A 27578-nucleotide genomic window follows, 5' to 3' on the forward strand; every position below is an offset into this window, starting at 1 on the left:
ACCTATCCATCCCTCTCCCCAGCCCCTCCCTGTCCCACCCTTACCTCTACAACAAACCTATCCATCCCTCTCCCCAGCCCCTCCCTGTCCCACCCTTACCTCTACAACAAACCTATCCATCCCTCTCCCCAGCCCCTCCCTGTCCCACCCGTACCTCTACAACAAACCTATCCATCCCTCTCCCCAGCCCCCTCCCCGCTCATCCCCTTGCCTGGTCCTTCTAGTACTCTTTTCTTGAGGTGGTCCAGCTTGTCGCTGGCTAGCGCCCCCCTGAGGGCAGTGAAGAAGGCGTAGTAGTGGGCCGTGTTGTGGAGCATGAGCAGTACTCCAGCCAGCAGCTCATTGGTCACCAGAAGGTGGTGTAGGTACGCCCTCTGGTGGTTCCTGCAGCAGTAGCAGCCACACCCCTCCACCAGGGGACTGAAGTCCTCTCTGTACCTGGAGAGCAGAGGGTCACACACACCCAGAGTGACACACACGCGCACACAGATGAAACAGGAACACACACACATTCCTTAGAATAGAGTGAGAGGGACAGAGGCACACGTGCATACACAAACTGGCACAAACACTAATGGACACAAACCTATTATCTTTCAGGTTGATCTCAAAAGGAGTCATCTTGGTCTGGTCTTCTTGGGGATTATCGGTTCCATTCTTCTGACCTATAGCAGTTTCGGACTTGTCCAACTCCACAACTGCCAAAATACACACCAATCAAATCAATCTCTTTGGCCACACCCATTCAACTAGACCAATCTGATCCATTTACTAAACCCACACATTCCAAAGTCCATAGCAGTCAGATCATGTCCTAAAACCATACATCCTAAACCAATTATGGCCCATTGTGTTCCAATTTCACGATCTTCTCCTTTCCCACAAAGTAATATCAGTATTTGCTGTATTCAAGGCCCCGTCCAAAAACCCACAAAAGCATCCCCCCACACACAAGGGAAATTCCTCACCCAACAGCTTCATTAAATTGTTATCAGGCACTTCCATCTAAAGGTCAACTGAAGGGCAAACAGAATGATCCAGTCAGTGTGACAGAGAGAGTGCGAGCGAGAGTTAAAGGTGAAAACAAGAGTGGAGAGAACAACAGGATGGGGGGGGGCAAAGGAGGTGGGAAAAGAGGTGAAAAATGGAGAGGAGAGAAAGCGCGAGAGACAAGTCAGGTCAGGAGGGAATGATATTAAAGAGAGGGAAGATGAGTTTGACAGATGGAAGGAGAGAGGGGGAAAAAGGGATGGAGGGAGAGAGGGAGAGTAAAGAGAGGGATGGATGGAGAGTGAATAGAAGGAGTGATCTGAAGAGCAAGGGGGGATAGCGAGAAGGAGAGAGAGAGGGCAAGGATGGCAGGTGGTAAGACTGTGGTGCCAGAGAAGAGGAATATTGGGCTGAGGGCTGTGACACCACCTCCCCACAGAGCCCTCCAATTAGCTGAGGGGGGATTTGGATGCTGTCTCCTCATTCGCTGATGGACCCCAGTCCTGTCCTAACACTCACCTCCAGTGAACCTCGTTACACTCCCCCGTGCAGAATCGATTAGTGCTATCTGATACTTAAATCGGTCTGATCCTCAACTTCTGAATCTGTTACTTTGGGCTGATATAAAAACTTTTACAGTTCTCCCGCGGGAGGCTTCAATTTCCCCCAGGAACACTTTAATCATATTGTGTTTTCTTTTCCTTTATCAGAGATTAACGGCAGGGCATTATTTAATTGTTATCGGTTTACTGGGTAACAGTGAGATCGTTCATTGATTTAATTTCACCATCTGACCCGTTGGGTTTGTGTCTCCACCCATTTATTTGATTTAACCGAGGGCTAGAAAACGCATAAGGCATCTCATCCCCACAAACGTCTCTATTTATCTTGTTCACACACACAGCAAGGGACACAATTATAAATAAAGACACTTTCTATCATATTCACACAGTAATTAAAAAACACACACACACATACACTCGCTGGTCTTTGCTGCCATAATTCTCAGTGGTATTGAACTGGAAGCTGGTTGGGAACAAAGTTTGTTGATTAATTCATGATGTTAAGCCAAAGAAGCCTCTGTTCAACAGAGAGATCTGTCTACAGTGGCAGACGGATCCGAGTGAATTACAGACTGCTGTACTCCCTGCGGTGAGGGAAAAGCCCAACGCCCCATGACTCTTAACTTCAAAATCCTCCTCATCTTCATACTGATTAACATCAATTATCTTCAACAGCGTGATCACAGCCTTCGCCCATGAGAGCCCACTGTAATGTTTAATCATGTGCAGTGCCTTGCAAAAGTATTAAGTTGGCGGTTTTCCTATTTTGTTGCATGATATCCTGTAATTTAAATTTATTTTTATTTGGATTTCATGTAATAGACATACACGAAATAGTCCAAATTGGTGAAGTGAAAAGCAAAAAATAAAACACAGAAAAGTGGTGTGTGCATATGTATTCACCCCCTTTGAAGCCCCTAAATAAGATCTGGTGCAACCAATTACCTTCAGAAGTCACATAATTAGAACTACCCATCCCGGATCCGGGAGAATTGTCATCAACTACACTAATTAGCATAGCGCAACGGTCAAAAAAATCTTACTAGAAAATATTCATATTCATGAAATCACAAGTGAAATATAGTGAAACACAGCTTAGCCTTTTGTTAATCACCCTGTCATCTCAGATTTTGAAATTATGCTTTACAGCCAAAGCAAGACAAGCGTTTGTGTAAGTTTATCGATAGCCTAGCATAGCATTATGTCCAGCTAGCAGCAGGAAGCTTGGTCACGAAAATCAATCAAATTAAATCATTTACCTTTGATGAGCTTCAGATGTTTTCACTCACGAGACACCCAGTTAGACAGCAAATGTTCCTTTTGTTCCATAAAGATTATTTTTATAGCCGAAATACCTCCGTTTCTTGTCCACGTTTTGTTGAAATCCACCGGAAATTGCGGTCATGAAAACGCCGGAAAAAAATCTAAATTAGATCCATAATATTGACAGAAACATGGCAAATGTTTTTTATAATCAATCCTCAAGGTGTTTTTCAAATATCTATTCGATAATATCAACCGGGACAATTGGCTTTTCAGTAGGAGCGAGAGGAACAATGTCCGCCTTTGTCTATTACGCACAAATCACTCAGAGCCACCAACAGACCACTGATGCAATGTTGTCGTTCACGCTCATTTTTCAAAATAAAAGCCTGCAACTATGTCTAGTGGCTGTAGACACATTAGGGAAGCCATAGAAAAGGGAATCTGGTTGATATCCCTTTCAATGGGCGATAGGGAGGCATAGGAACAAAATAAGAGTCACTTCCTGATTGGATTTCTCTTTCCTTCGCCTGCAATATCAGTTCTGTTATACTCAGACAATATTTTGACAGTTTTGGAAACTTGAGTGTTTTCTATCCTAAGCTGTCAATTATATGCATATTCTAGCATCTTGTCCTGAGAAATAGCCCGTTTACTTTGGGAACGTTCTTTTTCCAAAAATGAAAATAGTGCCCCCTAGTTTCAAGAGGTTAAATAAAGTCCACCTGTGTGCAATCTAAGTGTCACATGATCTGTCACATGATCTCAGAATATATACACCTGTTCTGAAAGGCCCCAGAGTCTGCAACATCACTAAGCAAGGGACACCACCAAGCAAGCGGCACCATGAAGACTAGAGGTCGACCGATTATGATTTTTCAACGGCGATACCGATTATTGGAGGACCAAAAAGGCAGATACCGATTAAATCGGACCCTTTTTTTCAAATAGATTTGTAATAATGACAATTACAACAATACTGAATGAACACTTATTTTAAGTTAATATAATACATCAATAAAATCAATTTAGCCTCAAGTAAATAATGAAACATGTTCAATTTGGTTTAAATAATGCAAAAACAAAGTGTTGGAGAAGAAAGTAAAAGTGCAATATGTGCTATGTAAGAAAGCTAATGTTTCAGTTCCTTGCTCAGAACATGAGAACATATGAAAGCTGGTGGTTCCTTTTAACATGAGTCTTCAATATTCCCAGGTAAGAACTTTTAGGTTGTAGTTATTATAGGAATTATAGGACTATTTCCCTCTATACCATTTGTATTTCATTAACTTTTGACTATTGGATGTTCTTATAGGCACTTTAGTATTGCCAGTGTAACAGTATACAGTGCCTTGCGAAAGTATTCGGCCCCCTTGAACTTTGCGACCTTTTGCCACATTTCAGGCTTCAAACAAAGATATAAAACTGTATTTTTTTGTGAAGAATCAACAAGAAGTGGGACACAATCATGAAGTGGAACGACATTTATTGCATATTTCAAACTTTTTTAACCAATCAAAAACGGAAAAATTGGGCGTGCAAAATTATTCAGCCCCCTTAAGTTAATACTTTGTAGTGCCACCTTTTGCTGCGATTACAGCTGTAAGTCGCTTGGGGTATGTCTATCAGTTTTGCACATTGAGAGACTTTTTTTCCCATTCCTCCTTGCAAAACAGCTCGAGCTCAGTGAGGTTGGATGGAGAGCATTTGTGAACAGCAGTTTTCAGTTCTTTCCACAGATTCTCGATTGGATTCAGGTCTGGACTTTGACTTGGCCATTCTAACACCTGGATATGTTTATTTTTGAACCATTCCATTGTAGATTTTGCTTTATGTTTTGGATTATTGTCTTGTTGGAAGACAAATCTCCGTCCCAGTCTCAGGTCTTTTGCAGACTCCATCAGGTTTTCTTCCAGAATGGTCCTGTATTTGGCTCCATCCATCTTCCTATCAATTTTAACCATCTACCCTGTCCTTGCTGAAGAAAAGCAGGCCCAAACCATGATGCTGCCACCACCATGTTTGACAGTGGGGATGGTGTGTTCAGGGTGATGAGCTGTGTTGCTTTTACGCCAAACATAACGTTTTGCATTGTTGCCAAAAAGTAAATTTTGGTTTCATCTGACCAGAGCACCTTCTGTTTGGTGTGTCTCCCAGGTGGCTTGTGGCAAACTTTAAATGACACTTTTTATGGATATCTTTAAGAAATGGCTTTCTTCTTGCCACTCTTCCATAAAGGCCAGATTTGTGCAATATACAACTGATTGTTGTCCTATGGACAGAGTGTCCCACCTCAGCTGTAGATCTCTGCAGTTCATCCAGAGTGATCATGGGCCTCTTGGCTGCATCTCTGATCAGTCTTCTCCTTGTATGAGCTGAAAGTTTAGAGGGACGGCCAGGTCTTGGTAGATTTGCAGTGGTCTGATACTCCTTCCATTTCAATATTATCGCTTGCACAGTGCTCCTTGGGATGTTTAAAGCTTGGGAAATCTTTTTGTATCCAAATCCGGCTTTAAACTTCTTCACAACAGTATCTCGGACCTGCCTGGTGTGTTCCTTGTTCTTCATGATGCTCTCTGCGCTTTTAATGGACCTCTGAGACTATCACAGTGCAGGTGCATTTATACGGAGACTTGATTACACACAGGTGGATTGTATTTATCATCATTAGTCATTTAGGTCAACATTGGATCATTCAGAGATCCTCACTGAACTTCTGGAGAGAGTTTGCTGCACTGAAAGTAAAGGGGCTGAATAATTTTGCACGCCCAATTTTTCAGTTTTTGATTTGTTAAAAAAGTTTGAAATATCCAATAAATGTCGTTCCACTTCATGATTGTGTCCCACTTGTTGTTGATTCTTCACAAAAAAAAATACAGTTTTATATCTTTATGTTTGAAGCCTGAAATGTGGCAAAAGGTCGCAAAGTTCAAAGGGGCCGAATACTTTCGCAAGGCACTGTAGCTTCCGTCCCTCTCCTCCCTGGGCTCGAACCATCAACACAACGACAACAGCCACCCTCGAAGCAGCGTTACCCATTCAGAGCAAGGGAAACAACCACTGCAAGGCTCAGAGCGAGTGGCGTTTGACACGCTATTAGCGCGCGCTAACTAGCTAGCCATTTCACTTTACACATTACACAAGCCTCATCTCGGGAGTTGATAGGCTTGAAGTCATAAACAGCGCATGCTTGACGCACAACGAAGAGCTGCTGGCAAAACGCAAAGAAAGTGCTGTTTGAATTCATGTTTACGCGCTTGCTTCTGCCTACCACCGCTCAGTCAGATACTTAGATACTTGTATGCTCAGTCAGATTATATGCAACGCATGGAAACGCTAGATCTAGTAATATCATCAACCATGTGTAGTTAACTAGTGATTATGATTGATTGTTTTTTATAAGATAAGTTTAATGCTAGCTAGCAACTTACCTTGGCTTACTGCATTCACGTAACAGGCAGTCTCCTTGTGGAGTGCAACGAGAGAGGCAGGTCGTTATTGCATTGGACTAGTTAACTGTAAGGTTGGATCCCCTGAGCTGACAAGGTAAAAATCTGTCGTTCTGCCCCTGAACGAGGCAGTTAACCCACTGTTCCTAGGCCGTCATTGAAAATAAGAATGTGTTCTTAACTGACTTGCCTAGTTAAAAGGTATAAAATAAAAAATGATAAAAATCTGCAAATCGGTGCCCAAAAATACAGATTTCCGATTGTTATGAAAACATGAAATCGGTCCTAATTAAATCGGCCATTCCGATTAATCGGTCAACCTCTAATGAAGACCAAGGAGCTTTCCAAACAGGTCACGGACAAAGTTGTGGAGAAGTACAGATCAGGGTTGGGTTACAAAAAAATATCTGAAACTTTAAACATCCTATGGAGCACCATTAAATATCCCTTATTAATAAATTGAAAGAATATGGCACCACAAACCTGCCAAGAGAGGGCCGCCCACCAAAACTCACGGACTAGGCAAGGAGGGCATTAATCAGAGAGGCAACAAAGAGACCAAAGATAACCCTGAAGGAGCTGCAAAGCTCCACAGCAGAGATTGGAGTATCTGTCCATAAGACCACTTTAAGCAGTACACTCCACAGAGCTGGGCTTTATGGAAGAGTGGCCAGAAAAAAGCCATTGCTTAAAGAAAAAAAATAAGCAAACAAAAGGCATGTGGGAGACTCCAAACATATGGAAGAAGATAACCTGGTCAGATGGATGAATAGATGCACACTCAAGTAAATTTTTAAAATGTATTATTTCTTGTTGGTTTCATAATAATAAATATTTTGCATCTTCAAAGTAGTAGGCATGTTGTGTAAATCAAATGATACAAAGCCCCCAAAAATGTATTTTAATTCCAGGTTGTAAGGCAACAAAATAAGAAAAATGCCAAAGGGGGTGAATACTTCGCAAGCCACTGTACATTTTCAAATCAATGCAACGAGCGTACTGGGATTAGTATCAATCCCACACAAATCATTAACCTAACGTCAAAGAGGTCATTTTAACACTGACTGTCACGTTAGTCACTGACCACATCACACACACGACGAGTCTGACACAGGTTCTGAAAGGTCCGGATAGACGTAACAATATAATGCTACAGGCTTAGGCAGACCTACAATCAGGACCAGAGGACGTTTCTCCTTCATGACAACACCTATCCAGTGTTTCAGAGCTGTAACCACTGTAGCAAAACAAGGTAGTGAAAGGGGCTGAGGGGCCAAATGGAACGGGTCCATGGTTCTGACTGTACTGTATCACAGCTGTCCATGGTTCTGACAGTACTGTATCCCACCTGTCAGTGGTCCATGGTTCTGACAGTACTGTATCACAGCTGTCAGTGGTCCATGGTTCTGACAGTACTGTATCACAGCTGTCAGTGGTCCATGGTTCTGACAGTACTGTATCACAGCTGTCTGTGTGGAGCAGGCCCATGGTTCTGAATGCACTGTATCCCACCTGTCAGTGGTCCATGGTTCTGACAGTACTGTATCACACCTGTCTGTGTGGAGCGGGTCCACGGTTCTGACAATACTGCATCACAGCGGTCAGTGGTCCATGGTTCTGACAGTACTGCATCACAGCTGTCAGTGGTCCATGGTTCTGACAGTACTGTATCACAGCTGTCAGTGGTCCATGGTTCTGACAGTAATGTATCACAGCTGTCAGTGGTCCATGGTTCTGACAGTACTGTATCACAGCTGTCAGTGGTCCATGGTTCTGACAGTACTGTATCACAGCTGTCAGTGGTCCATGGTTCTGACAGTACTGTATCACAGCTGTCTGTGTGGAGCAGGCCCATGGTTCTGAATGCACTGTATCCCACCTGTCAGTGGTCCATGGTTCTGACAGTACTGTATCACACCTGTCTGTGTGGAGCGGGTCCTCGGTTCTGACAGTACTGCATCACAGCGGTCAGTGGTCCATGGTTCTGACAGTACTGCATCACAGCTGTCAGTGGTCCATGGTTCTGACAGTACTGCATCACAGCTGTCAGTTGTCCATGGTTCTGACAGTACAGCATCACAGCTGTCAGTGGTCCATGGTTCTGACAGTACTGTATCACACCTGTCTGTGTGGAGCGGGTCCATGGTTCTGACAGCACTGTATCACACCTGTCAGTGGTCCATGGTTCTGACAGTACTGTATCACACCTGTCAGTGGGCCATGGTTCTGACAGCACTGTATCACACCTGTCAGTGGTCCATGGTTCTGACAGCACTGTATCACACCTGTCAGTGGTCCATGGTTCTGACAGCACTGTATCCCACCTGTCAGTGGTCATGGTTCTGACAGTACTGTATCACACCTGTCAGTGGTCCATGTTTCTGACAGTACTGTATCACACCTGTCAGTGGTCCATGGTTCTGACAGCACTGTATCACACCTGTCAGTGGTCATGGTTCTGACAGTACAGCATCACACCTGTCAGTGGTCCATGGTTCTGACAGTACTGTATCACACCTGTCAGTGGTCATGGTTCTGACAGTACTGTATCACACCTGTCAGTGGTCCATGTTTCTGACAGTACTGTATCACACCTGTCAGTGGTCCATGGTTCTGACAGCACTGTATCACACCTGTCAGTGGTCCATGGTTCTGACAGTACAGCATCACACCTGTCAGTGGTCATGGTTCTGACAGTACAGCATCACACCTGTCAGTGGTCCATGATTCTGAATGCACTGTATCACACCTGTCTGTGTGGAGCGGGCCTACGGTTCTGACAGTACTGCATCACAGCGGTCAGTGGTCATGCTTCTGACAGTACTGCATCACAGCAGCTGTCTATGTGGAGCGGGTCCATGGTTCTGACAGTACTGCATCACAGCTGTCAGTGGTCATGGTTCTGACAGTACTGCATCACAGCTGTCTGTGTGGAGCGGGTCCATGGTTCTGACAGTACTGCAACACAGCGGTCAGTGGTCATGGTTCTGACAGTACTGCATCACAGCTGTCAGTGGTCCATGGTTCTGACAGTACTGTATCACAGCTGTCAGTGGTCCATGGTTCTGACAGTACTGCAACACAGCGGTCAGTGGTCATGGTTCTGACAGTACTGCATCACAGCTGTCAGTGGTCCATGGTTCTGACAGCACTGTATCACAGCTGTCAGTGGTCCATGGTTCTGACAGTACTGTATCACACCTGTATGTGTGGAGCGGGCCCATGGTTCTGACAGTACTGTATCACAGCTGTCAATGTGTTCTCAAAACATCAAAAGTAGCCAGCAGAATGAAAATAATTTAATTGGGTGGCATCTGATGCACCCCCATTTGTTTAAGTAATTCAAGTAGCTGGTCACATAAGGGTTAGTAGTCAGCTATTTGGTGCTTATGGAACACACAGACCTGTTGGGGGTACCTGTACACCTGTACCTGCTGCCTCTGGGTCAGTGGTTATGTTGAAAGGGAAGGTGAGAGCACAGCCTCGCTCGGTCACCTGGAAGGGGAAGAAGCTCTCAAACAGGTCCACTCCCGCCTCCACGCACGCCAGCACCTCGTCTGGCCGCCCCACACCCTGCAGCAGCCTGACAGACAGAAAGAGGGAGGCAGGCGGGCAAACAGACAGAAACGGATTACACTGTTGATCAATGATTGAATTACCAGACAAACTGAAAGACTCTTACCCATCACTTATCTATCAGTGTTATCCCTGAAGCACTACAGATGCAGCATCTCTCCCTCTTGCTCACACACACACACACACCAAAATCAATACAAAAACTGAACATCCATACACAGAACACATGCATGCTCATAGCAGACAGAAAAAAACAGATTGCACCCCCATCTTCCTGAAACCCATTCCCCCCTTAACCCACCTCAGTCTCAAAATCACTCACTTCCCCCCCCTCACTCTCTCTACTCCACTGCCTCGAGTTTCCAGGGCCAAACTAATTTACCATCCCATAATGATGGCCAGGGGTAGGGAGTGGATCTCCCAGCACCAACACAACCCAGGGGCAGGCTGACCCAGCACAGGCCCGATGGAGCCTCTTTTCATTATGGAAACGCAGTATAGCCCAAAGGGAGCGTCTGGGGGTCTCTGATACCACCTGCAGCACCACTGTCTCTCTCCACTACTCCTTCTCCACCCCAGAGCCCCAGTCGGCCCCCTCACCTCCAGGATCAAGGAGGAATAGGACAGAGGTCTCCCCACCACCGGGGCACTGGGAAGCAGGCTGAGTTCAGTGGGGAGTCTACTCTCTAGCCAGACCAGTATTCCCAGTGCAGCTGGAAGAAGAGTTTGAATGGGGTTGCCATGGCTCCCAGGAGGGAAGGCAGGGGTTGCCATGGTTTCCTGGAGATTCTGAGTGAGCATTATGAGCGCAGAGTGATGGAAGGACAGAGGGAGGGGTGTTCGTCTTCCTCTTAGTCTCCCACTGTGAGAGTAACAGCAGTCCACTAGGGGGTTTTAGGGTTGAGTGTGTGTGGGGTTGAATTTAATAATAGTGTATAATATGGGGGGTGTGGGTCGCTGTGTTTTCACCAGGGGTTGGAATTGAAATTATTTTTCCAAACATTTGTTCGTTAAGTTCCGTTCCACTGTTCCGACCTGCAAAATAAAGTCCAGAACCAGTACCGGTTATATAGTTTCTTTGTTACATTAGCTCAACCTTAAATTACTTCACCAATGAGTTTGGATAGAGCAGCTTGCTATAAGCGGGCAAGTTATAGTTTTTTAGTCATGGGCGCTATCGGCTGCCTAGGCTATAGTTGTTTACATGCGCTATGGACAGACAAGTGTAGGGCGCGAGATATGACTGAAATTTTGAAGGTGGGGAGAGAGAGGGTGGACGAGGGCATTGTTATGACATGCATTATCTGAACTAGGCCCACAGAAATATACCTAGGAAGTGGCGGCTTCTATGAAGGAACTTTGAATGTCTTTACACTGCAGAGACTTGGCTTGGTGTTGGAACAGGGTCGCTAACAAGTTTGTGTGTGCACAGCGGCACAAGAATTAAAAACATGTCTTACCTTTTCGTAGTTAATAAATCCAATGTGAAACGTGTTAACTATAGCATCCGTAACTAGCATGGAAAAAGTTAATCAATTTCTCTCTAATTAAAAATCACTCCCTAATTTCGGACTCACACTTGTAACGTCAGTAGGCTACCTTGGCCTAAGCTTCGGCGGGGGGGCAGGTAGCCTAAACACGCACTGACAAAGAATTTCAGCTAGCAGGCAGACACTGGAACACGTTTCTGAGTGACGGACTGAGGGCTTTGCATAGGCGTCTTGTTGCGTTTGTTTTGGTGAAACTGACAAAATGCCTGGAATGTAAGTTATTAATCTGTTCTCATGCTTTTAAAATAGCGGTTCTGTTCCAGAACAGTATAGACCACTTTTCTTCCTGGTTCTGATTCTGTTCCTCTAAAAATGTATTTATTTTTCAGTTCTGTTCCCTGAACTGTTTCCAACCCCTGGTTTTCACAGGTGTCACATGATCACTCAATTAGAGACATTACTTGGTCAGTCAGTCCTCTCTCCTCACCTGGTCCCTGCTGTACATTCTAAAATTGGTCTGAGTGGAGAGAGGGAAGAGCCAGACTGCAGATGAGACAAAGAGGAGTGGAGAGAGAGAAGAGCCAGACTGCAGATGAGAGACAAAGAGGAGTGGAGAGAGGGAATAGACCGACTGGAACAGAGGAGAGAGGAGTAGAGATGGAGATAATTAAAAAGTGTTAAAGGAGGTATGGATTGTTTTTGAAGAGTATCCTGCTTTGGGGGGTGGAGTGAGGGAAGGAGAAACACAAATAATTGGTGCTGTAAGGGGAGGAGGAGTGAGTCAGGGAAGGAGAGAGAGTGGGAAGGTGCATTCATATTTAGGGTTTATGGGCATGTAGGTGTAAGAAGGGTAAAATCTGGCAACTGGAGTTGGTGTGGAGGGGCACTTAAACCTGATATTGGGCTAGATTTCGCTAGCTAGAGCGTATGAAGCGTTAATGGGCAGGGTTGCCAACTCGGTAGCTTTGATCTATGTTATTGTGACATTTCAGATTCCTGACACCAACTTTTCTTCCCTCTGAAAAAGATTAGCAACATATTCAGATACTTTTTTTAAGGCAGCCTCAGTTTTTCCTCTGAGAGATGTTGATAGATTTACCAACTAACTTTTACTGCCGTGAAGCAGCCGAGAAGAGGGAGAGAGAGAGAGTGGGAGAGAGCAGCTGCCTGAGGCAGAGCTGCAGCACACACACAATGTGCTGACAAAGAGCACATCGTTCTGTTTTGACAGTTTAGTCATAATAAACAAAACATAGTGGGATATGTCATTCCTGCCAATGCCCCCTACAGAGGGAGCTGTTATGTCACAAGCTATAGACCCCTTTCCAGTACACAACACACTGATGTCACGCACAGATGCGAGCAACTCTTGGCTGCAGTGAGGGAGCCATCTGCACCCATTCCACAGATTTACGTTTTTATTACTTTAAACAAAATAACCTTTTGGGGTTCTCACATGATTAAAATGTTTTGATTATTGCTTAAACATTAGCTAAGATTATATTTGGTTGTTATCTTCGCAAAATAACTATTTTGGATGCAGCATTTGTTAGCTAAAATGCTAACGCTCAATGACATTGGCTGTAACAAAAGCTCGCCAATGTGTTTTTTAAGTATAATTCAGTTGATTTGCGATTATGATGCAAACATTATACAGTGCTCAAAAAATAAAGGGAACACTTAACTTCTTGCGACTCTCAAACCCGGACCCGCGAGCGTAATCATCGCCTCAAACTAATTAGCATAACGCAGCGGACATAAATCTTCCTAGAAAATCTTCCTATTCATGAAAATCACAAATGAAATATATTGAGACACAGCTTAGCCTTTTGTTAATCACACTCATTTCAGATTTTCAAAATATGCTTTACAGCCAACGCGAGACAAGCATTTGTGTAAGTTTATCATGGCACAATGCTATGCTCTGCTAGCAGCAGGCAACATTTTCACGAAAATAAGAAAAGCTATCAAATTAAATAATTTACCTTTGAAGAACTTCGGATGTTTTCACTCAAGAGACTCCCAGTTAGATAGCAAATGTTCCTTTTTTCCAAAAATATTATTTTTGTAGGCGAAATAGCTCCCGTTTGTTCGTCATGTTTGGCTGAGAAATCGACCGGAAAATGCGGTCACTACAACGCCAAACTTTTTTCCAAATTAGCTCCATAATATCGACAGAAACATGGCAAACGTTGTTTAGAATCAATCCTCAAGGTGTTTTTCACATATATATTCTGCGGGAGACATCATGTGACCACTTGCTAAATGTGGTCCCTTACGGCTATTCTTCAACATAAATGCGTAAAAAGACGTCACAATGCTGTAGAAAGCTTAAGCTCATTCGTAGCCCATTCACAGCCATATCAGGAGTCATTAGCATGAAGCGCTTTCAAAAAATGCAGCAGTTCCTGATTGTTTTTTTATCTGTGTTTCTCCTGTAACATCAGTTCTGTTGCACTCACAGACAATATCTTTGCAGTTTTGGAAACGTCAGAGTGTTTTCTATCCAAAGCTGTCAATTATATGCATAGTCGAGCATCTTGTCGTGACAAAATATCCCGTTTAAAACGGGAACGTTTTTTATCCAAAAATGAAAATACTGCCCCCTAGTCACAAAAGGGGAATTACAAATCAAATCAAATTTTATTTGTCACATACACATGGTTAGCAGATGTTAATGAGAGTGTAGCGAAATGCTTGTGCTTCTAGTTCCGACAATGCAGTAATAACCAACAAGTAATCTAGCTAACAATTCCAAAACTACTACCTTATAGACACAAGTGTAAGGGGATAAAGAATATGTACATAAAGATATATGAATGAGTGATGGTACAGAGCGGCATGGGCAAGATACAGTAGATTGTATTGAGTGCAGTATATACACATGAGATCATTATGTAAACAAAGTGGCATAGTTAAAATAGCTAGTGATACATGTATTACATAAAGATGCAGTAGATGATATAGAGTACAGTATATACATATACATATGAGATGAATAATGTAGGGTATGTAAACATTATATTAGGTAGCATTGTTTAAAGTGTTTAAAGTGGTACACAATGGTACACAATGTAACTCCAAGTCAATCACACTTCTGTGAAATCAAACTGTCCACTTAGGAAGCAACACTGATTGACAATAAATTCCACATGCTGTTGTGCAAATGGAATAGACAACAGGTGGAAATTATAGGCAATTAGCAAGACACCAATAAAGGAGTGGTTCTGCAGGTGGTGACCACAGACCACTTCTCAGTTCCTATGCTTCCTGGATGATGTTTTGGTCACTTTTGAATGCTGGCGGTGCTTTCACTCTAGTGGTAGCATGAAACGGAGTCTACAACCCACACAAGTGGCTCAGGTAGTGCAGCTCATCCAGAATAGCACGTCAACGCGAGCTATGGCAAGAAGGTTTGCTGTGTCTGTCAGCGTAGTGTCCAGAGCATGGAGGCGCTACCAGGAGACAGGCCAGTACATCAGGAGACGTGGAGGAGGCCAACAACCAAGCAGCAGGACCGCTACCTCTGCCTTTGTGCAAGGAGGAGCAGGAGGAGCACTGCCAAAGCCCTGCAAAATGACCTCCAGCAGACCACAAATGTAAATGTGTCTGCTCAAACGGTCAGAAACAGACTTCATGAGGGTGGTATGAGGGCCCGACGTCCACAGGTGGGGGTTGTGCTTACAGCCCAACACCGTGCAGGACGTTTGGCATTTGCCAAAGAACACCAAGATTGGCAAATTCGCCACTGGCGCCCTGTGCTCTTCACAGATGAAAGCAGGTTCACACTGAGCACATGTGACAGACGTGACAGAGTCTAGAGATGCCGTGGAGAACGTTCTGCTGCCTGCAACATCCTCCAGCATGACCGGTTTGGCGGTGGGTCAATCGTGGTGTGGGGTGGCATTTCTTTGTGGGGCCGCACAGCCCTCCATGTGCTCGCCAGAGGTAGCCTGACTGCCATTAGGTACCGAGATGAGATCCTCAGACCCCTTGTGAGACCATATGCTGGTGCGGTTGGCCCTGGGTTCCTCCTAATGCAAGACAATGCTAGACCTCATGTGGCTGGAGTGTGTCAGCAGTTACTGCAAGAGGAAGGCATTGATGCTATGGACTGGCCCACCCATTCCCCAGACCTGAATCCAATTGAGCACATCTGGGACATCATGTCTCTCTCCATCCACCATGTAGCACCACAGACTGTCCAGGAGTTGGCAGATGCTTTAGTCCAGGTCTGGGAGGAGATCCCTCAGGAGACCACCTCATCAGGAGCATGCCCAGGCATTGTAGGGAGGTCATACAGGCACGTGGAGGCCACACACACACTACTGAGCCTAATTTTGACTTGTTTTAAGGACATTACATCAAATTTGGAACAGCCTGTAGTGTGGTTTTCCACTTTAATTTTGAGTGTGACTCCAAATCCAGACCTCCATGGGTTGATAAATTTGATTTCCATTGATCATTTTTGTGTGATTTTGTTGTCAGCACATTCAACTATGTAAAGAAAAAAGTATTTAATAAGAATATGTCATTCATTGAGATCTAGGATGTGTTATTTTAGTGTTCCCTTTATTTTTTTGAGCAGTGTATTAAGCAGGACATTCATGCAATCTTTAAAATCCAATTATAATCCAAAAGTAGTGTGAAATACAGTCATAAGCAAATAAATAGGAAATATTAAGAACTCCCATTGCCCTTGTGCAACAACTTCTGCACATTGCCCTTGTGCAACTATTTTTTCTAACACAGAAAGGAGTCTGTGATGCATCCATGTAGTGCCTATGAAGAGTTTTTGTATGCTATATAGCCTTTATAAGATGAACATTTGTTTACGGGTGGACCACGCACACACACCTGGGTTTGTCCTCAGGCAGCTCCTTGATGACGGCGGTGATGAGCTGGGTCCGGAGGTGTGTCTCCATGGCTGCAGTATGGAGCCCGTCCAGACAGAATCCTCCTACTGGCCGCTTGGCCGTCTCCCTGGCCGACCGCACCCTCTCCTCCAGCACATCTCCTCCCTCCACCACCCCCAACACCTCCACCCCACTCAGCTCCTGGAGACCACAGAAAACGAAAGACAGGGTTCATACACATTTTGACATGGAATTGTATGACTTTTCACCAAATTTCCATGACCAACGATTGACGGCGTCTATGTACAGAAGGTATAAAAAAGTAAGCGTAATGTGATGTCGACACTGGGAGGCTGCTCTCTGATTCCATGAACCATCTCCTGTCTCTGAGCAAGGCACCTCGCACAAAGTAGAATACCTGTTAGGCAACTGTATAAAACATGTGGTCAACCCTCAGACTGGAGAGCTACTGGGTGTGCAGGTTTCTGATCAAGCCCTGCTCAAAACACGTCAGAGACAGTTTATCAGGGTCGGTTGAGCAGCTTACTTCTAAAGTGTAGTTCGCTAGAGGAGGACAATAATAAAAGCATGTACACCCATTGGCTATCCTGGAGGATGGTTGACCACCCTTGATGTAAAACATTGCAACCAATTATTATTATTTTTTTTAAGTGAGTCACTCATTCAATATATTATAGATAAAGAATCCACACATTTTCTTCAGTCATATTTGGCTACCTTAGAAGTGTTTACTTTGCAGGCTGACTAGCATCTATTGAGTTACAATGCCTCAAACTGGATGGCCAAATCAACTGGAAGTATCTACAAAACAAGATCCACATAATCCAAAAAATATGGTACATCTCACAAATTTTCCTAAAATGAAATGTTCCCGATTCACAAATTATTCTGATTCACATGATTCAATTCAACCGAACCCCAACTAATACAATGGCAAAATGAATTGTTCGTTTCATTTAAAAAATATTGACATGAATCATATAATTAGTTCAAAAAAGTAAATCAACTTTGCATTAATTTTTATTTAACTAGGCAAGTCAGTAATTTTTTATTATTTTTTTATATACATATATATGTTTTACAATGATGGCCTACCAAAAGCCCTCCTGTGGGGCTGGGGGATTAAAAATAAAATAAAAATATTGGACAAAACACACGACAGTGTGGCCTTATTCACAAGTGTCATAAAGTTGGCCTGGGGGTAGGTTTATGACAGTCATAAATACCTCTTCCCCCTTTTCCCTCTCTCTACCCTACTGATGTGACATTTGAAAAACCCTTGGTTAACATAGAGATTCTGGGAACATCAGAAGGTGGGGGGAAATGAACTAGATTCTGGTAATCCAACCAATTGAACATATGTACTTAATGAATATGATGTCAGTTCGGTTGTCATCTGAGACATTCTCATCAATGATAGGATGACAAACTCTACAGTGGAAAGTCTGCACATTGTAGTTATCGGATTCACATGGAATTGTTGTTCAATTTAAATGTTTGAATATAAAATTATTGGTGAAGAGATTAAATGTAATTTTAGCTTCCAAATGAGAGATTTGGGTTTTCATAAGATTAGGGCTCTGCTCAATCAGTGGCCCGACCCTGTGAAAAGACATGGGTTATAAAACTTTTCAAACACACCCTTCTCGTTCCACTATATAAAGCCTTGACGAAAATGTAACCTCCTGTTCCAAGTATGTGAGGTGTGCAGCCTCTGCGTTAAAAGGACTAACATGTCAACTACAGCACTAAGCCAACCTCAGCATGAGCTTTGGTTGCGAATGGTATGAACTTTGAACCCTTATTCACTTATTCATATCTGTTCTGTCCTGGGACGTTTTCCTTTATGACATAATTTGTAATCAAGGTATAATTCATTCTGTGTATATGTAATTCTGTGTGATTCGTTGGGTATTTAGTAAATAAATAATTAAACCCAATTTTGTATTGCTGAGTCAACTTGTTAGCCAGGGTTCGTGAAGATAACCAAGAATTTACAACTTTCAGATGAGACTGAATTAAGGTGACGATTAATATTGACTGCTATTGATGTAAAACATTACTAGATCTTTAAGAGTTTATTTGGATGATAACAATATATAATATAATATAAATATTATTTTGTGGTTCCCCGACTCTCTAGTTAATTACATTTACATGATTAGCTCAATCATGTAATATTAATCATGGAGAAAGGATTTTATAGAATAGCATGTCATATCACTTAATCCAGCAAAGCCAAAGACACGACACAAGTGTCAGTGGTTTTTTGGGACATTGACATGACAAACATGTATAGCTTAACGGTTAACTAGAGGGTACAAAAAACAGTTGAAGTCAAAAGTTTACATACACTTTAGCCAAATACATTTAAACTCAGTTTCACAATTCCTGACATTTAATCCTAGTAAAAAATCCCTGTCTTAGGTCAGTTAGGATCACCACTTTATTTTAAGAATCTGAAAATGTCAGAATAATAGTAGAGAGAATGATTTATTTAAGCTTTTATTTCTTTCATCACATTCCCAGTGGGTCAGAAGTTTACATACACTCAATTAGTATTTGGTAGCATTGCCTTTAAATTGTTTAACTTGCTTCAAACGTTTCGGGTAGCTTCCCACAATAAGGAAGTATGCTTGGGGTCATTGTCCATTTGGAAGACCGATTTGCAACCAAGCTTTAACTTATTGAGATGTTTCTTCAATATATCCACATAATTTTCCTGCTTCATGATGCCATCTATTTTGTGAAGTACACCAGTCCCTCCTGCAGCAAAGCACCCCCACAACATGATGCTGCCACCCCTGTGCTTCACAGTTGGGATGGTGTTCTTCGGCTTGCAAGCCTCCCCCTTTTTCCTCATTATTGCCAAACAGTTCTATTTTTGTTTCATCAGACCAGAGGACATTTAACCAAAAACTACAATCTTTGTTCCCATGTGTAGTTGCATACTGTGTCTATCTTTTTTTAATAGCGGTTATGGAGCAGTGGCTTCTTCCTTGCTGGGCGGCCTTTCAGATTATGTCGATATAAGACTAGTTTTACTGCGAATATAGATACTTTTGTATCCGTTTCCTCCAGCATCTTCACAAGGTCCTTTGCTGTTGTTCTGGGATTGATTTGCACTTTTCGCACCAAAGTACATGCATATCTAGGAGACTGAACGCGTCTCCCTCCTGAGCGGTATGGCGGCTGCATGGTCCCATAGTACGCAAGTATAAGCACCATCGTTTGTACAGATGAACGTGGTACATTCAAGTGTTTGTTCAAATTGTTCCCAAGGATGAACCAGACTTGCAGGTCTACAATTTTTTTCCTGAAGTCTTGGCTGATTTCTTTTGATTTTATGGAATTTTCCAAGCTGTTTAAACCCGTTTGGGCTAGTGGGCAGCATTTTCACTTTTGGATGAAAAGGGTGCCCAGAGTAAACTGCCTCCTACTCAGTTCCAGATGAGAATATATGCACATTAATAGTAGTATTAGATAGAAAACACTCTGAAGTTTCTAAAACTGTTTGAATGATGTCTGGGAATATAACAGAACTCATGTGGCAGGCAACAACATGAGAAAAAAATCCAACCAGGAAGTGAGAAATCTGAGGGTTGTAGTATTTCAACTCAGCACACTATTGAAGATTGGTCATGTTGCACTATATCCCACTTCCTAAGGCTTCCACTAGATGTCAACAGTCTTTAGAACGTTGTTTCAGGCTTCTACTGTGAAGGGGGGCTGAATGAGAGGGGAATGAGTCAGGTGTCTGGCAGAGAGCCATGGGCTCGAGACGTGCGGTCATGAGAAAGTTACCTCTCGTTCCATTGCTTTTATACAAAGGAACTCTCCGGTTGGGACATTATTGAGGATTTATGATAAAAACATCCTAAAGATTGATTCTATACTTCGTTTGATATGTTTCTACGACCAGTAATATGACTTTTTTGACTTTTCGTCCGACCTTTCCGCTGGACTTGCCCGCGCCTCGTGAGTTTCGATTAATTTACTAAACGCGCCAACAGAAGGAGGTGTTCGGACATAAATTATGAACTTTATCGAACAAATCAAACATTTATTGTGGAACTGGGATGCCTGGGAGTGCATTCTGATGAAGATCAAAGGTGAGTGAATATTTATAATGCTATTTCTGACTATTGTTGACTACACAACATGGCGGATATTGCTTTGGGCTCTGAGCACCGTACTCGAGATTATTGCATGGTATGCTTTTTCCGTAAAGTTTTTAAAAAATCTGACACAGCGGTTGCATTAAGGAGAAGTGTATCTAAAGTTACATGTATTATAGTTGTATCTATTATCAATATTTATTATGAGTATTTCTGTAAATTGATGGGGCTCTCTGCCAACTCAATGCATGTTTTGGAACTACTGAACATAACACGCCAATGTAAAATTAGATTTTTGGATTTAAATATACACTTTATAGAACTAAACATACAGGTATTGTGTAATATGAAGTCCTATGAGTGTCATCTGATCAAGATCATCAAAGGTTAGTGATGAATTTGATCTATATTTCTGCTTGTTGTGACAACTCTCTTTGGCTGGAAAAATGGCTGTGATTTTCTGTGACTTGGTGGTGACCTAACAAATTCGTTTCTGGAGCTTTCGCTGTAAAGCCTTTTTGAAATCAGACACTGTGGCTGGATTAATGAGAATTGTATCTTTAAAATGGTGCCTAATACTTGTATGTTTGAGAAATTTGATTTATGAGATTTCTGTTTTTTAAATTTGGCGCCCTGCAATTTCACTGGCTGTTGGCGAGGGGTTCCCGTTCCCAGACAGGTTTAAAGGCAGTCAACTTAGTGTATGTAAACTTCTGACCCACTGGAATTGTGATACAGTGAATTATAAGTGAAATAATCTGTCTGTAAACAACTGTTGGAAAAATTACTTGTGTCGTGCACAAAGTAGATGTCCTGTCCCGACTTGCCAAAACTAAAGTTTGTTAACAAGAAATTTGTGGAGTGGTTGAAAAAAATAGTTTTAATGACTTCAACCTAAGTGTATGTAAACTTCCAACTGTATGTTTTGAATAGTCTACCTACCTAGTTAGTCTGTTCTCTATCACATTTTATAGGCCTACTACCTGCTGCTGCTGAATTGTCCGACTGTCTATATCTCTCCTTGAGCAACAGCCCACTCGTCTCACACAAAACAGACACACTTTGTTATTCCGAACCTGGCTGATATGTTTATTTGACTGTTAAAATATATAACTGTGAATAAATAAATTACATTAAACAGAAATGTAATTCATTTGGACTTTTCCGAACCTTTTCAGATTTTTATTTTAAAATTAAATTACTTTTCCAGGATTTTCATGACCGTACACACACTGGAAAGGGTGAGAGAGAGAGAGATATGTTGACAGTAAAAGTAGCCCGTGTCTTACAGTATACTTATAAATGACTGCCACACCCCATGTAGGTGAAGCTTTTAATTGAATTTCTCTAATATTGGGAGCATCATCATGGCCTTGTGTGAGGCTACAGCAGCATCAGTCCCAGACAGACCTGTGTTTTGTGGTGGAGCAGCAGACACTCATCCAGGTGGGACAGGGTGCGGTCCACTGACTTGCGGACCCTCTTGCGAGAAGTGTTGATCTGCCAAGTCTCTCCGTCTGCCATGCTCTGGTACAGGTCTGGCTGGACAGCCTTCTGAAGAGCCATGAACTTCGCAACCGTCAGCTCGATACGACCGCCACTGCCCCACACAGACACCGTCTGGAACAAACACAGACAGTGTTAGCACAGATGGAATAATGAGCCAGATAATTCACTGGATGTATAAATGTGAAGCATCCTCTTGGCGTTTCCTCTCAGTACCAAATATGGTGATGAGAGGAAGCACAGTGGCCGGAAGTGGGAGAAGTTGGAACAAGAAGGGTTTTGGCCGACATTCTGCACATTTCCTCACCGATAAAACATTTGATTTCAATAAAGTTCTCTGTTCCCAAAGCTATCTTGGTATACAGTGCCTTTGGAAAGTATTCAGACACATTGACTTTTCCCACATTTTGTTACATTACAGCCTTATTATCCTTAAAATGGATTTGCAGATGTATTACAAATTAAAAACACCTTACTTACATAAGTAATCAGACCCTTTGCTATGAGACTCAATTGATCTCAGGTGCATCCTGTTTCCATTGATCATCCTTGAGATGTATCTACAATTTGATTGGAGTAAACCTGTGGTAAATTCAATTGATTGGACATGATTTAGAAAGGCACTCACCTGTCGATATAAGGTCCCACAGTTGATAGTGCATGTCAGAGCAAAAACCAAGCCATGAGGTGGAAGGAACTTTCCGTAGAGCTCTGAGACAGGAGTGTGTCGAGGCACAGTTCTGGGGAAGGATACCAAAACATTTCTGCAGCATTGAAGGTACCCAAGAACACACCGGCCTCCCTCATTCTTAAATGGAAGAAGTTTGGAACCACCAAGAATCGTCCTAGAGCTGGCCGCCCGGCCAAACTGAGCAATCGGGGGAGAAGGGCCTTGGTCAGGGAGATGACCAAGAACCCGTTGGTCACACTGACAGAGCTCTAGAGTTCCTCTATGAAGATGGGAGAACCTTCCAGAGGGACAACCATCTCTGCAGCACTACCAATCAGGCCTTTATGGTAGAGTGGCCAGACAGAAGCCACTCCTCAGTAAAAGGCCTGCTTTGAGTTTGCCAAAAGGCACCTAAAGGAGTCTTAGACCATGAGAAACAAGATTCTCTGGTCTGATGAATCCAAGATTGGCCTGAATGCCAAGCGTCACATCTGGAAGAAACCAGACACCATCCCTATGGTGGCAGCATCATGCAGTGGGGATCTTTTTCAGTGGCAGGGACAGGGAGACCAGTCAGGATCGAGGCAAAGATGAACGGAGCAAAGTACAGAGAGATCCTTGATGAAAACCTGGTCCAGAGCGCTCAGGACCTCAGACTGGGGTGACGGTTCACCATCCAACAGGACAACGACTGTAAGCACACAGAAAAGACAACACAGGAATGGCTTCAGGACAAGTCTCTGAATGTCCTTGTGTGGCCCAGCCAGAGCCTGGACTTGAACCGGATCAAACATGTCTGGAGAGACGTGAAAATAGCTGTGCAAGGACTCTCCCCATCCAACCGGACAGAGCTTGAGAAGATCTGCAGAAGAATGGGAGAAACTACACAAATACAGGTGTGCCAAGCTTGTAGCGTCATACCCAAGAATACTTGAGGATGTAACCGCTGCCAAAGGTGCTTCAACAAAGTACCGAGTAAAGGGTCTCAATACTTATGTAAATGAAATATTTCCTGTTTTTTAATTTATTTTTAAATACATTTGCAAACATTTAAAAAATAAAAGTTATTGCTTTGTCATTGTGGGGTAGAGTTGTGAGAATTTTTTAATACATTTTAGAATAAGGCTGTAACGTTATAATGTGGAAAAAGTAATGGGGTCTGAATACTTTCCCGAATGCACTGTAGTTATAACAATCTGTTGTTAGTGTCAACTCTGACACATACAACTACACACACAATCACACTTTACTCCCAGAAATGTAAAGCATTTAGACAGACTCCAATGCTTAGTCTAAAAAATGTTTTTTTTTGCTGGATAAGTAGAACCTCAAACATGACCTCTGACCTTGTTGGTGATGTGACCTGGGGGGCATGAGGTTGCAGGGTCATGGAGGGAGCAGTACAACACCGTGTCATGAAGACCTGTGAAAGGTCAACCACAGTATTAAAGCATGCATAACACTGCATTCATCCTACTACAGAACAGACAGCACAGCCGGTCCAGTAGCATGAGTAAAAGACGCATCGACTAATAGTCTACACAGCAACAGGAGGCAGATATATAGACTTGTTGGTAATGTCAGATAGTTAGTTCATTCTGTTAAATATACACTGGAAGCCATGCAAGAGAGGAGGCGTGGCCTTAAGAGGCTAGCTGTGAGAGAAGATCAGGTGACAAAACCAGAACCTAAACAAAAACAACAAGCACTGGCAGGCGGTGGCGCACTCACTTTTAATTACCCAATCAGGTTACTCCCTCCCTGCCCGCCTCAAGACACAATGTAATAATTCCCTGCGTGTGAACAAGTGCTGGGACGCTAATTACATTTTCTCATTTCAACTTGGCTTGCCCAGGGGCAGGAAACAGCTCAGTGGTGCCACACTACAGCCAGCCATCTCTGTTAGAGAGTGATGACTTTTGACTTTCCTACATGAGGACTGTTTCAAAGCCATTTGGGACTTATGAAGCATACATTCGGAGCTCTTAGAAAGGGCTAAGGCCGATTGTGCTTTTCAACACTGCACTTCTGCCTCATCCAACACTGCTTTCGGGTTAAGCTGAGACAAAATGTATAGAAAGTTCTGTAGATGTGTTCATGTTAAAAACTAAAGACACTTTCACTTACATTAATGAAAGTTTGGTCACTCAGTAGAGCATGTCTAATATGATATGCTCTAAGCATATGAATGCATGACATGTTTCGACTTTCCTACTGCAACGGCGCAGACAGTAGATGTAGTGAGGGGGTGGGTATAATTTGTGGAATGTTCCAACAGGAATCTGTTTCAAAAACTTGGTAAATTACAAGGTTGCCAACAAACAACGCATACAAAGTTGTATAGGGGCAGAATAAGATACCGGGTAGGGTGTGGGCTAATTCATTAAGTTTTTCACTCTTTCCACTCTCTGGTAGCCTATGGACAAACATTAAGAATAAGCTACATGGTGAATTGATGCCTATTTGGCAGCTAGTTTGCTAGGTGAATTGAGCATGCTACTTTGTATGCGTTGCTTGTTGGCAACCTTGTACTTTACCAAGTTTTTGAAACAGATTACTGTTGCAATGTTCCACAAATTATATCCACCCCTAGTGAGGCATAATATCAACAAGAATAGCCAGTGCCAACCTGCAAACTTCCTGACTCCCTCCTTGAACTCCTCCAATACTTCCTGGTGTTCCGCTCTAAAGGAAGTACACACAAAGCAAATACTTTAAATACTATTTTGATCTGTGTGTCAGAGAGACAGGGAAAGAGTGTGCTAAGAGGCTCTCACAGTGTGTTCAGGGTGAGCTGTGTGACAGAGGGCAGGTTGTTCAGTGTGTGCAAAGTGTCCTGGGTGAGGTGTGGCACGGTGCCGCAGCGGGTGTACAGCAGGCACCCCGGCACCTCTATGGAGTGCTGTCCTGCCCTGCCCAGTCCCGTCAGCACACCTAGCCGACAGCCCTGCACCACCATGGACAGCTCCAACTTCATCCTGCCTGACAGACAGAGGAGCGAAAAACGGGGGATGATGACATATGATGAAAGAGAGTGGGCTTGTTTTACATCGATATTTTGACTGACTGATCTACAAATAATAATGAGTAGTAGATCGGTCAGTCAAAATATACCCACAATGCATCACAGATTTGATGCCCTCTAACACGCAAATGTGAAATATGGAGTATTGACATTTGTGGTGCAAGTAGAAAGGTATATTATAAGCATATAATAGAACATAATAGAAACGGATGATTCCAGCAATTAACAGATGTTTACGGTTTAAAATGTCTGTCCATACGTACTATGGCCAAAATGGGAAAACTGGCTAGCTTGACGATGTTGTTAGCATTCGCTATCACTACTGTAGGCAAATTCAGTGGCGTTTTTAATAGCCCAGCATAATAAATGTTTACATTTGTCTGATTTTCGAAAACCTAGACAAAGCTCAACAGGATAAAGTAACGTTTTCATATTTTCAAAACATAGTAATTGAACATTAAGCATCTTTCGCTTACCAGGAACCAAAGCACGTGAAAACTACACGTCGCGAACTTATGAATGGCGCACGCACTCCAGTCACTTCCATTATGCGTCATCATTTTCGGAGCTTGCAGAGAGAGGGTCGTCACTATTTAACAAATCCCCATTCATAATTATGGCTGAAGCCAGCCTATTTGTACAATTTATCTTATTAAAATCTGTTGCTGCCCCTAACCTAAACATAAATTGAGACTAAAAAGCACATTTTAGTTTCCATAAATGTGTATGATATTTTGACTTTGTGGCTGTGGTAAACTAGTGACAATTTGCAGAACTCTCGTTACAAAACATAATTTGCTGTTGAATAGACAGAGTGTGTGCATACATTATAACATCTGCAAACTCTTTCTGTGGGACTATGATAATGCTGTGTGGACTTTTGCAAATTCAATCAAGGTTGATTTAGGGTATATTTTTTACAACACAGTCAAACGTTCAACATTTGGGGAGGGATCCAAAGTTACTATAGTTACCAAAGAGACGCTTCTGTTGACAAAACGTTGGAATGGGATTTGTAGTTTACTAATGCCACTGTCAAGCAAACAGTGCGTTTGAGAAACGTGGCTATTGACTACATTACCAAGGCATCTCGTTCTATGTTCAGCGCACTAGCAAACAGCAGAACAGCATGGAGCTAGCTACATCACTTTTGGATTAGCTTCAGATACCTATTTCAGTGAAAAATTTGACTTCTAACTAAGTATTTTTTTTTGCTGTAAGCGTAGCTAGTGCTATGAGTAGTTAATATAAATTATGTAGCAAGTAAAATTGTATTCCTCTGTATTAATTGGGTAATAAGTGGCAGCTAATTTGGCGTCAGAAATGGCATACTCACATAACCCTGATATTTTTCGCTGGAAAAGAGTTACTAAGACTAAAAAACCCACTGCAGATAAGGTACGGTGTTATTGTCAATATACTGTATGTGTGCACTGTGTGTGTCTATGTGAGTGAGAGAGAAGTTTACCGTTTAATTTGCTACTTTTGACAGGTATGAGGTAAAGTAAAATATTGTTGAGTGTCACCTAAAATTAAAGTGACGCAAAAATCATTAATTGATTACCTCGAACTGATCTTTCAATGCATGGTCAAACACTGCATGACTGCAAACAAAACTTTTAAAGGCCTGGTGCAGTCAAAAACATGATTTTGTCTCATCACTGCAATTCCCCAACGGGCTCCATAGACGCGAGGTTCAAGTCATGCCTCCTCCGAAACATGACCCGCCACACCGTGCTTCTTAACACCAGCCCTTCTTAACCTGGAAGCCAGACAACCAAAGTCAGCCTGCAGGCTCCAATTATGCTAATGCCATTTTAGTGTAAGCTGTAAAAAGACCGCCTGAAATTTCAGCTTGTTTTGTTGGGATGGAGTTTTGGCCTGCGTGGTGACATCACCAGGTGGCAAATTATTTAATAGACCAATAAGAAAGAGAGTTCCAAGCTTCTCTACCATTAACAGCTTATTTTCAATGTTCCCCTCTGCACTCAGACAGTCCAAGCTAAATTTTTACTTGAGAAATTTCTCTTTGTTGAGAAGCAATTTTTTAA

At 42.7% G+C, this 27578-nt stretch overlaps 2 protein-coding genes across 6 annotated transcripts in view; one reads left to right on the plus strand and one right to left on the minus strand.

Annotated features, from left to right (window-relative positions):
* Positions 1–155: 155 nt before the first annotated feature.
* On the minus strand, positions 156–27251 carry LOC118370040 (queuine tRNA-ribosyltransferase accessory subunit 2). Of its 5 annotated transcripts, none has more exons than XM_052502755.1 (9): positions 27092–27251; positions 25280–25484; positions 25132–25187; positions 23849–23925; positions 21737–21946; positions 16189–16388; positions 9670–9848; positions 587–698; positions 156–438 (listed from the first exon to the last, which is right to left on the minus strand). In XM_052502755.1, the coding sequence occupies exons 2-9, from the start codon at positions 25477–25479 to the stop codon at positions 168–170; spliced, it is 1305 nt and encodes a 434-aa protein (XP_052358715.1). In that variant the 5' UTR covers positions 25480–25484; positions 27092–27251; the 3' UTR covers positions 156–167. The 5 variants fall into 5 exon arrangements, with proteins under 5 accessions (XP_052358715.1, XP_052358737.1, XP_052358726.1 ...); XM_052502777.1 differs by lacking the exon at positions 27092–27251 and adding an exon at positions 26864–26883; XM_052502766.1 differs by lacking the exon at positions 27092–27251 and adding an exon at positions 26004–26150.
* The window catches only part of LOC118369994 (coiled-coil domain-containing protein 191), a 34021-nt gene continuing 33074 nt past the window's right edge, over positions 26632–27578 (plus strand). The window contains exon 1 of the mRNA XM_052502729.1: positions 26632–26925. Within this exon, the coding sequence (XP_052358689.1) occupies positions 26851–26925 (75 nt within the window). The 5' untranslated portion in view covers positions 26632–26850. The remainder of the gene's footprint in view (positions 26926–27578) is intronic.

This window comes from Oncorhynchus keta, chromosome 4 (assembly GCF_023373465.1).
Source record: "Oncorhynchus keta strain PuntledgeMale-10-30-2019 chromosome 4, Oket_V2, whole genome shotgun sequence".
Taxonomy (NCBI): Eukaryota; Metazoa; Chordata; class Actinopteri; order Salmoniformes; family Salmonidae; genus Oncorhynchus; species Oncorhynchus keta.

Coding starts and splice junctions, on each gene's coding strand:
- LOC118370040 (XM_052502739.1), bottom strand. CDS start 26,074: ATGGAAGTGACTGGAGTGCGTGCGCCATTCATAAGTTCGCGACGTGTA. Junction 16,389..21,736: donor TGCTCCACCACAAAACACAG/GTCTGTCTGGGA, acceptor TGTGGTCTCCAG/GAGCTGAGTGGGGTGGAGGT. Junction 9,849..16,188: donor CTGCCTGAGGACAAACCCAG/GTGTGTGTGCGT, acceptor TCTGTCTGTCAG/GCTGCTGCAGGGTGTGGGGC.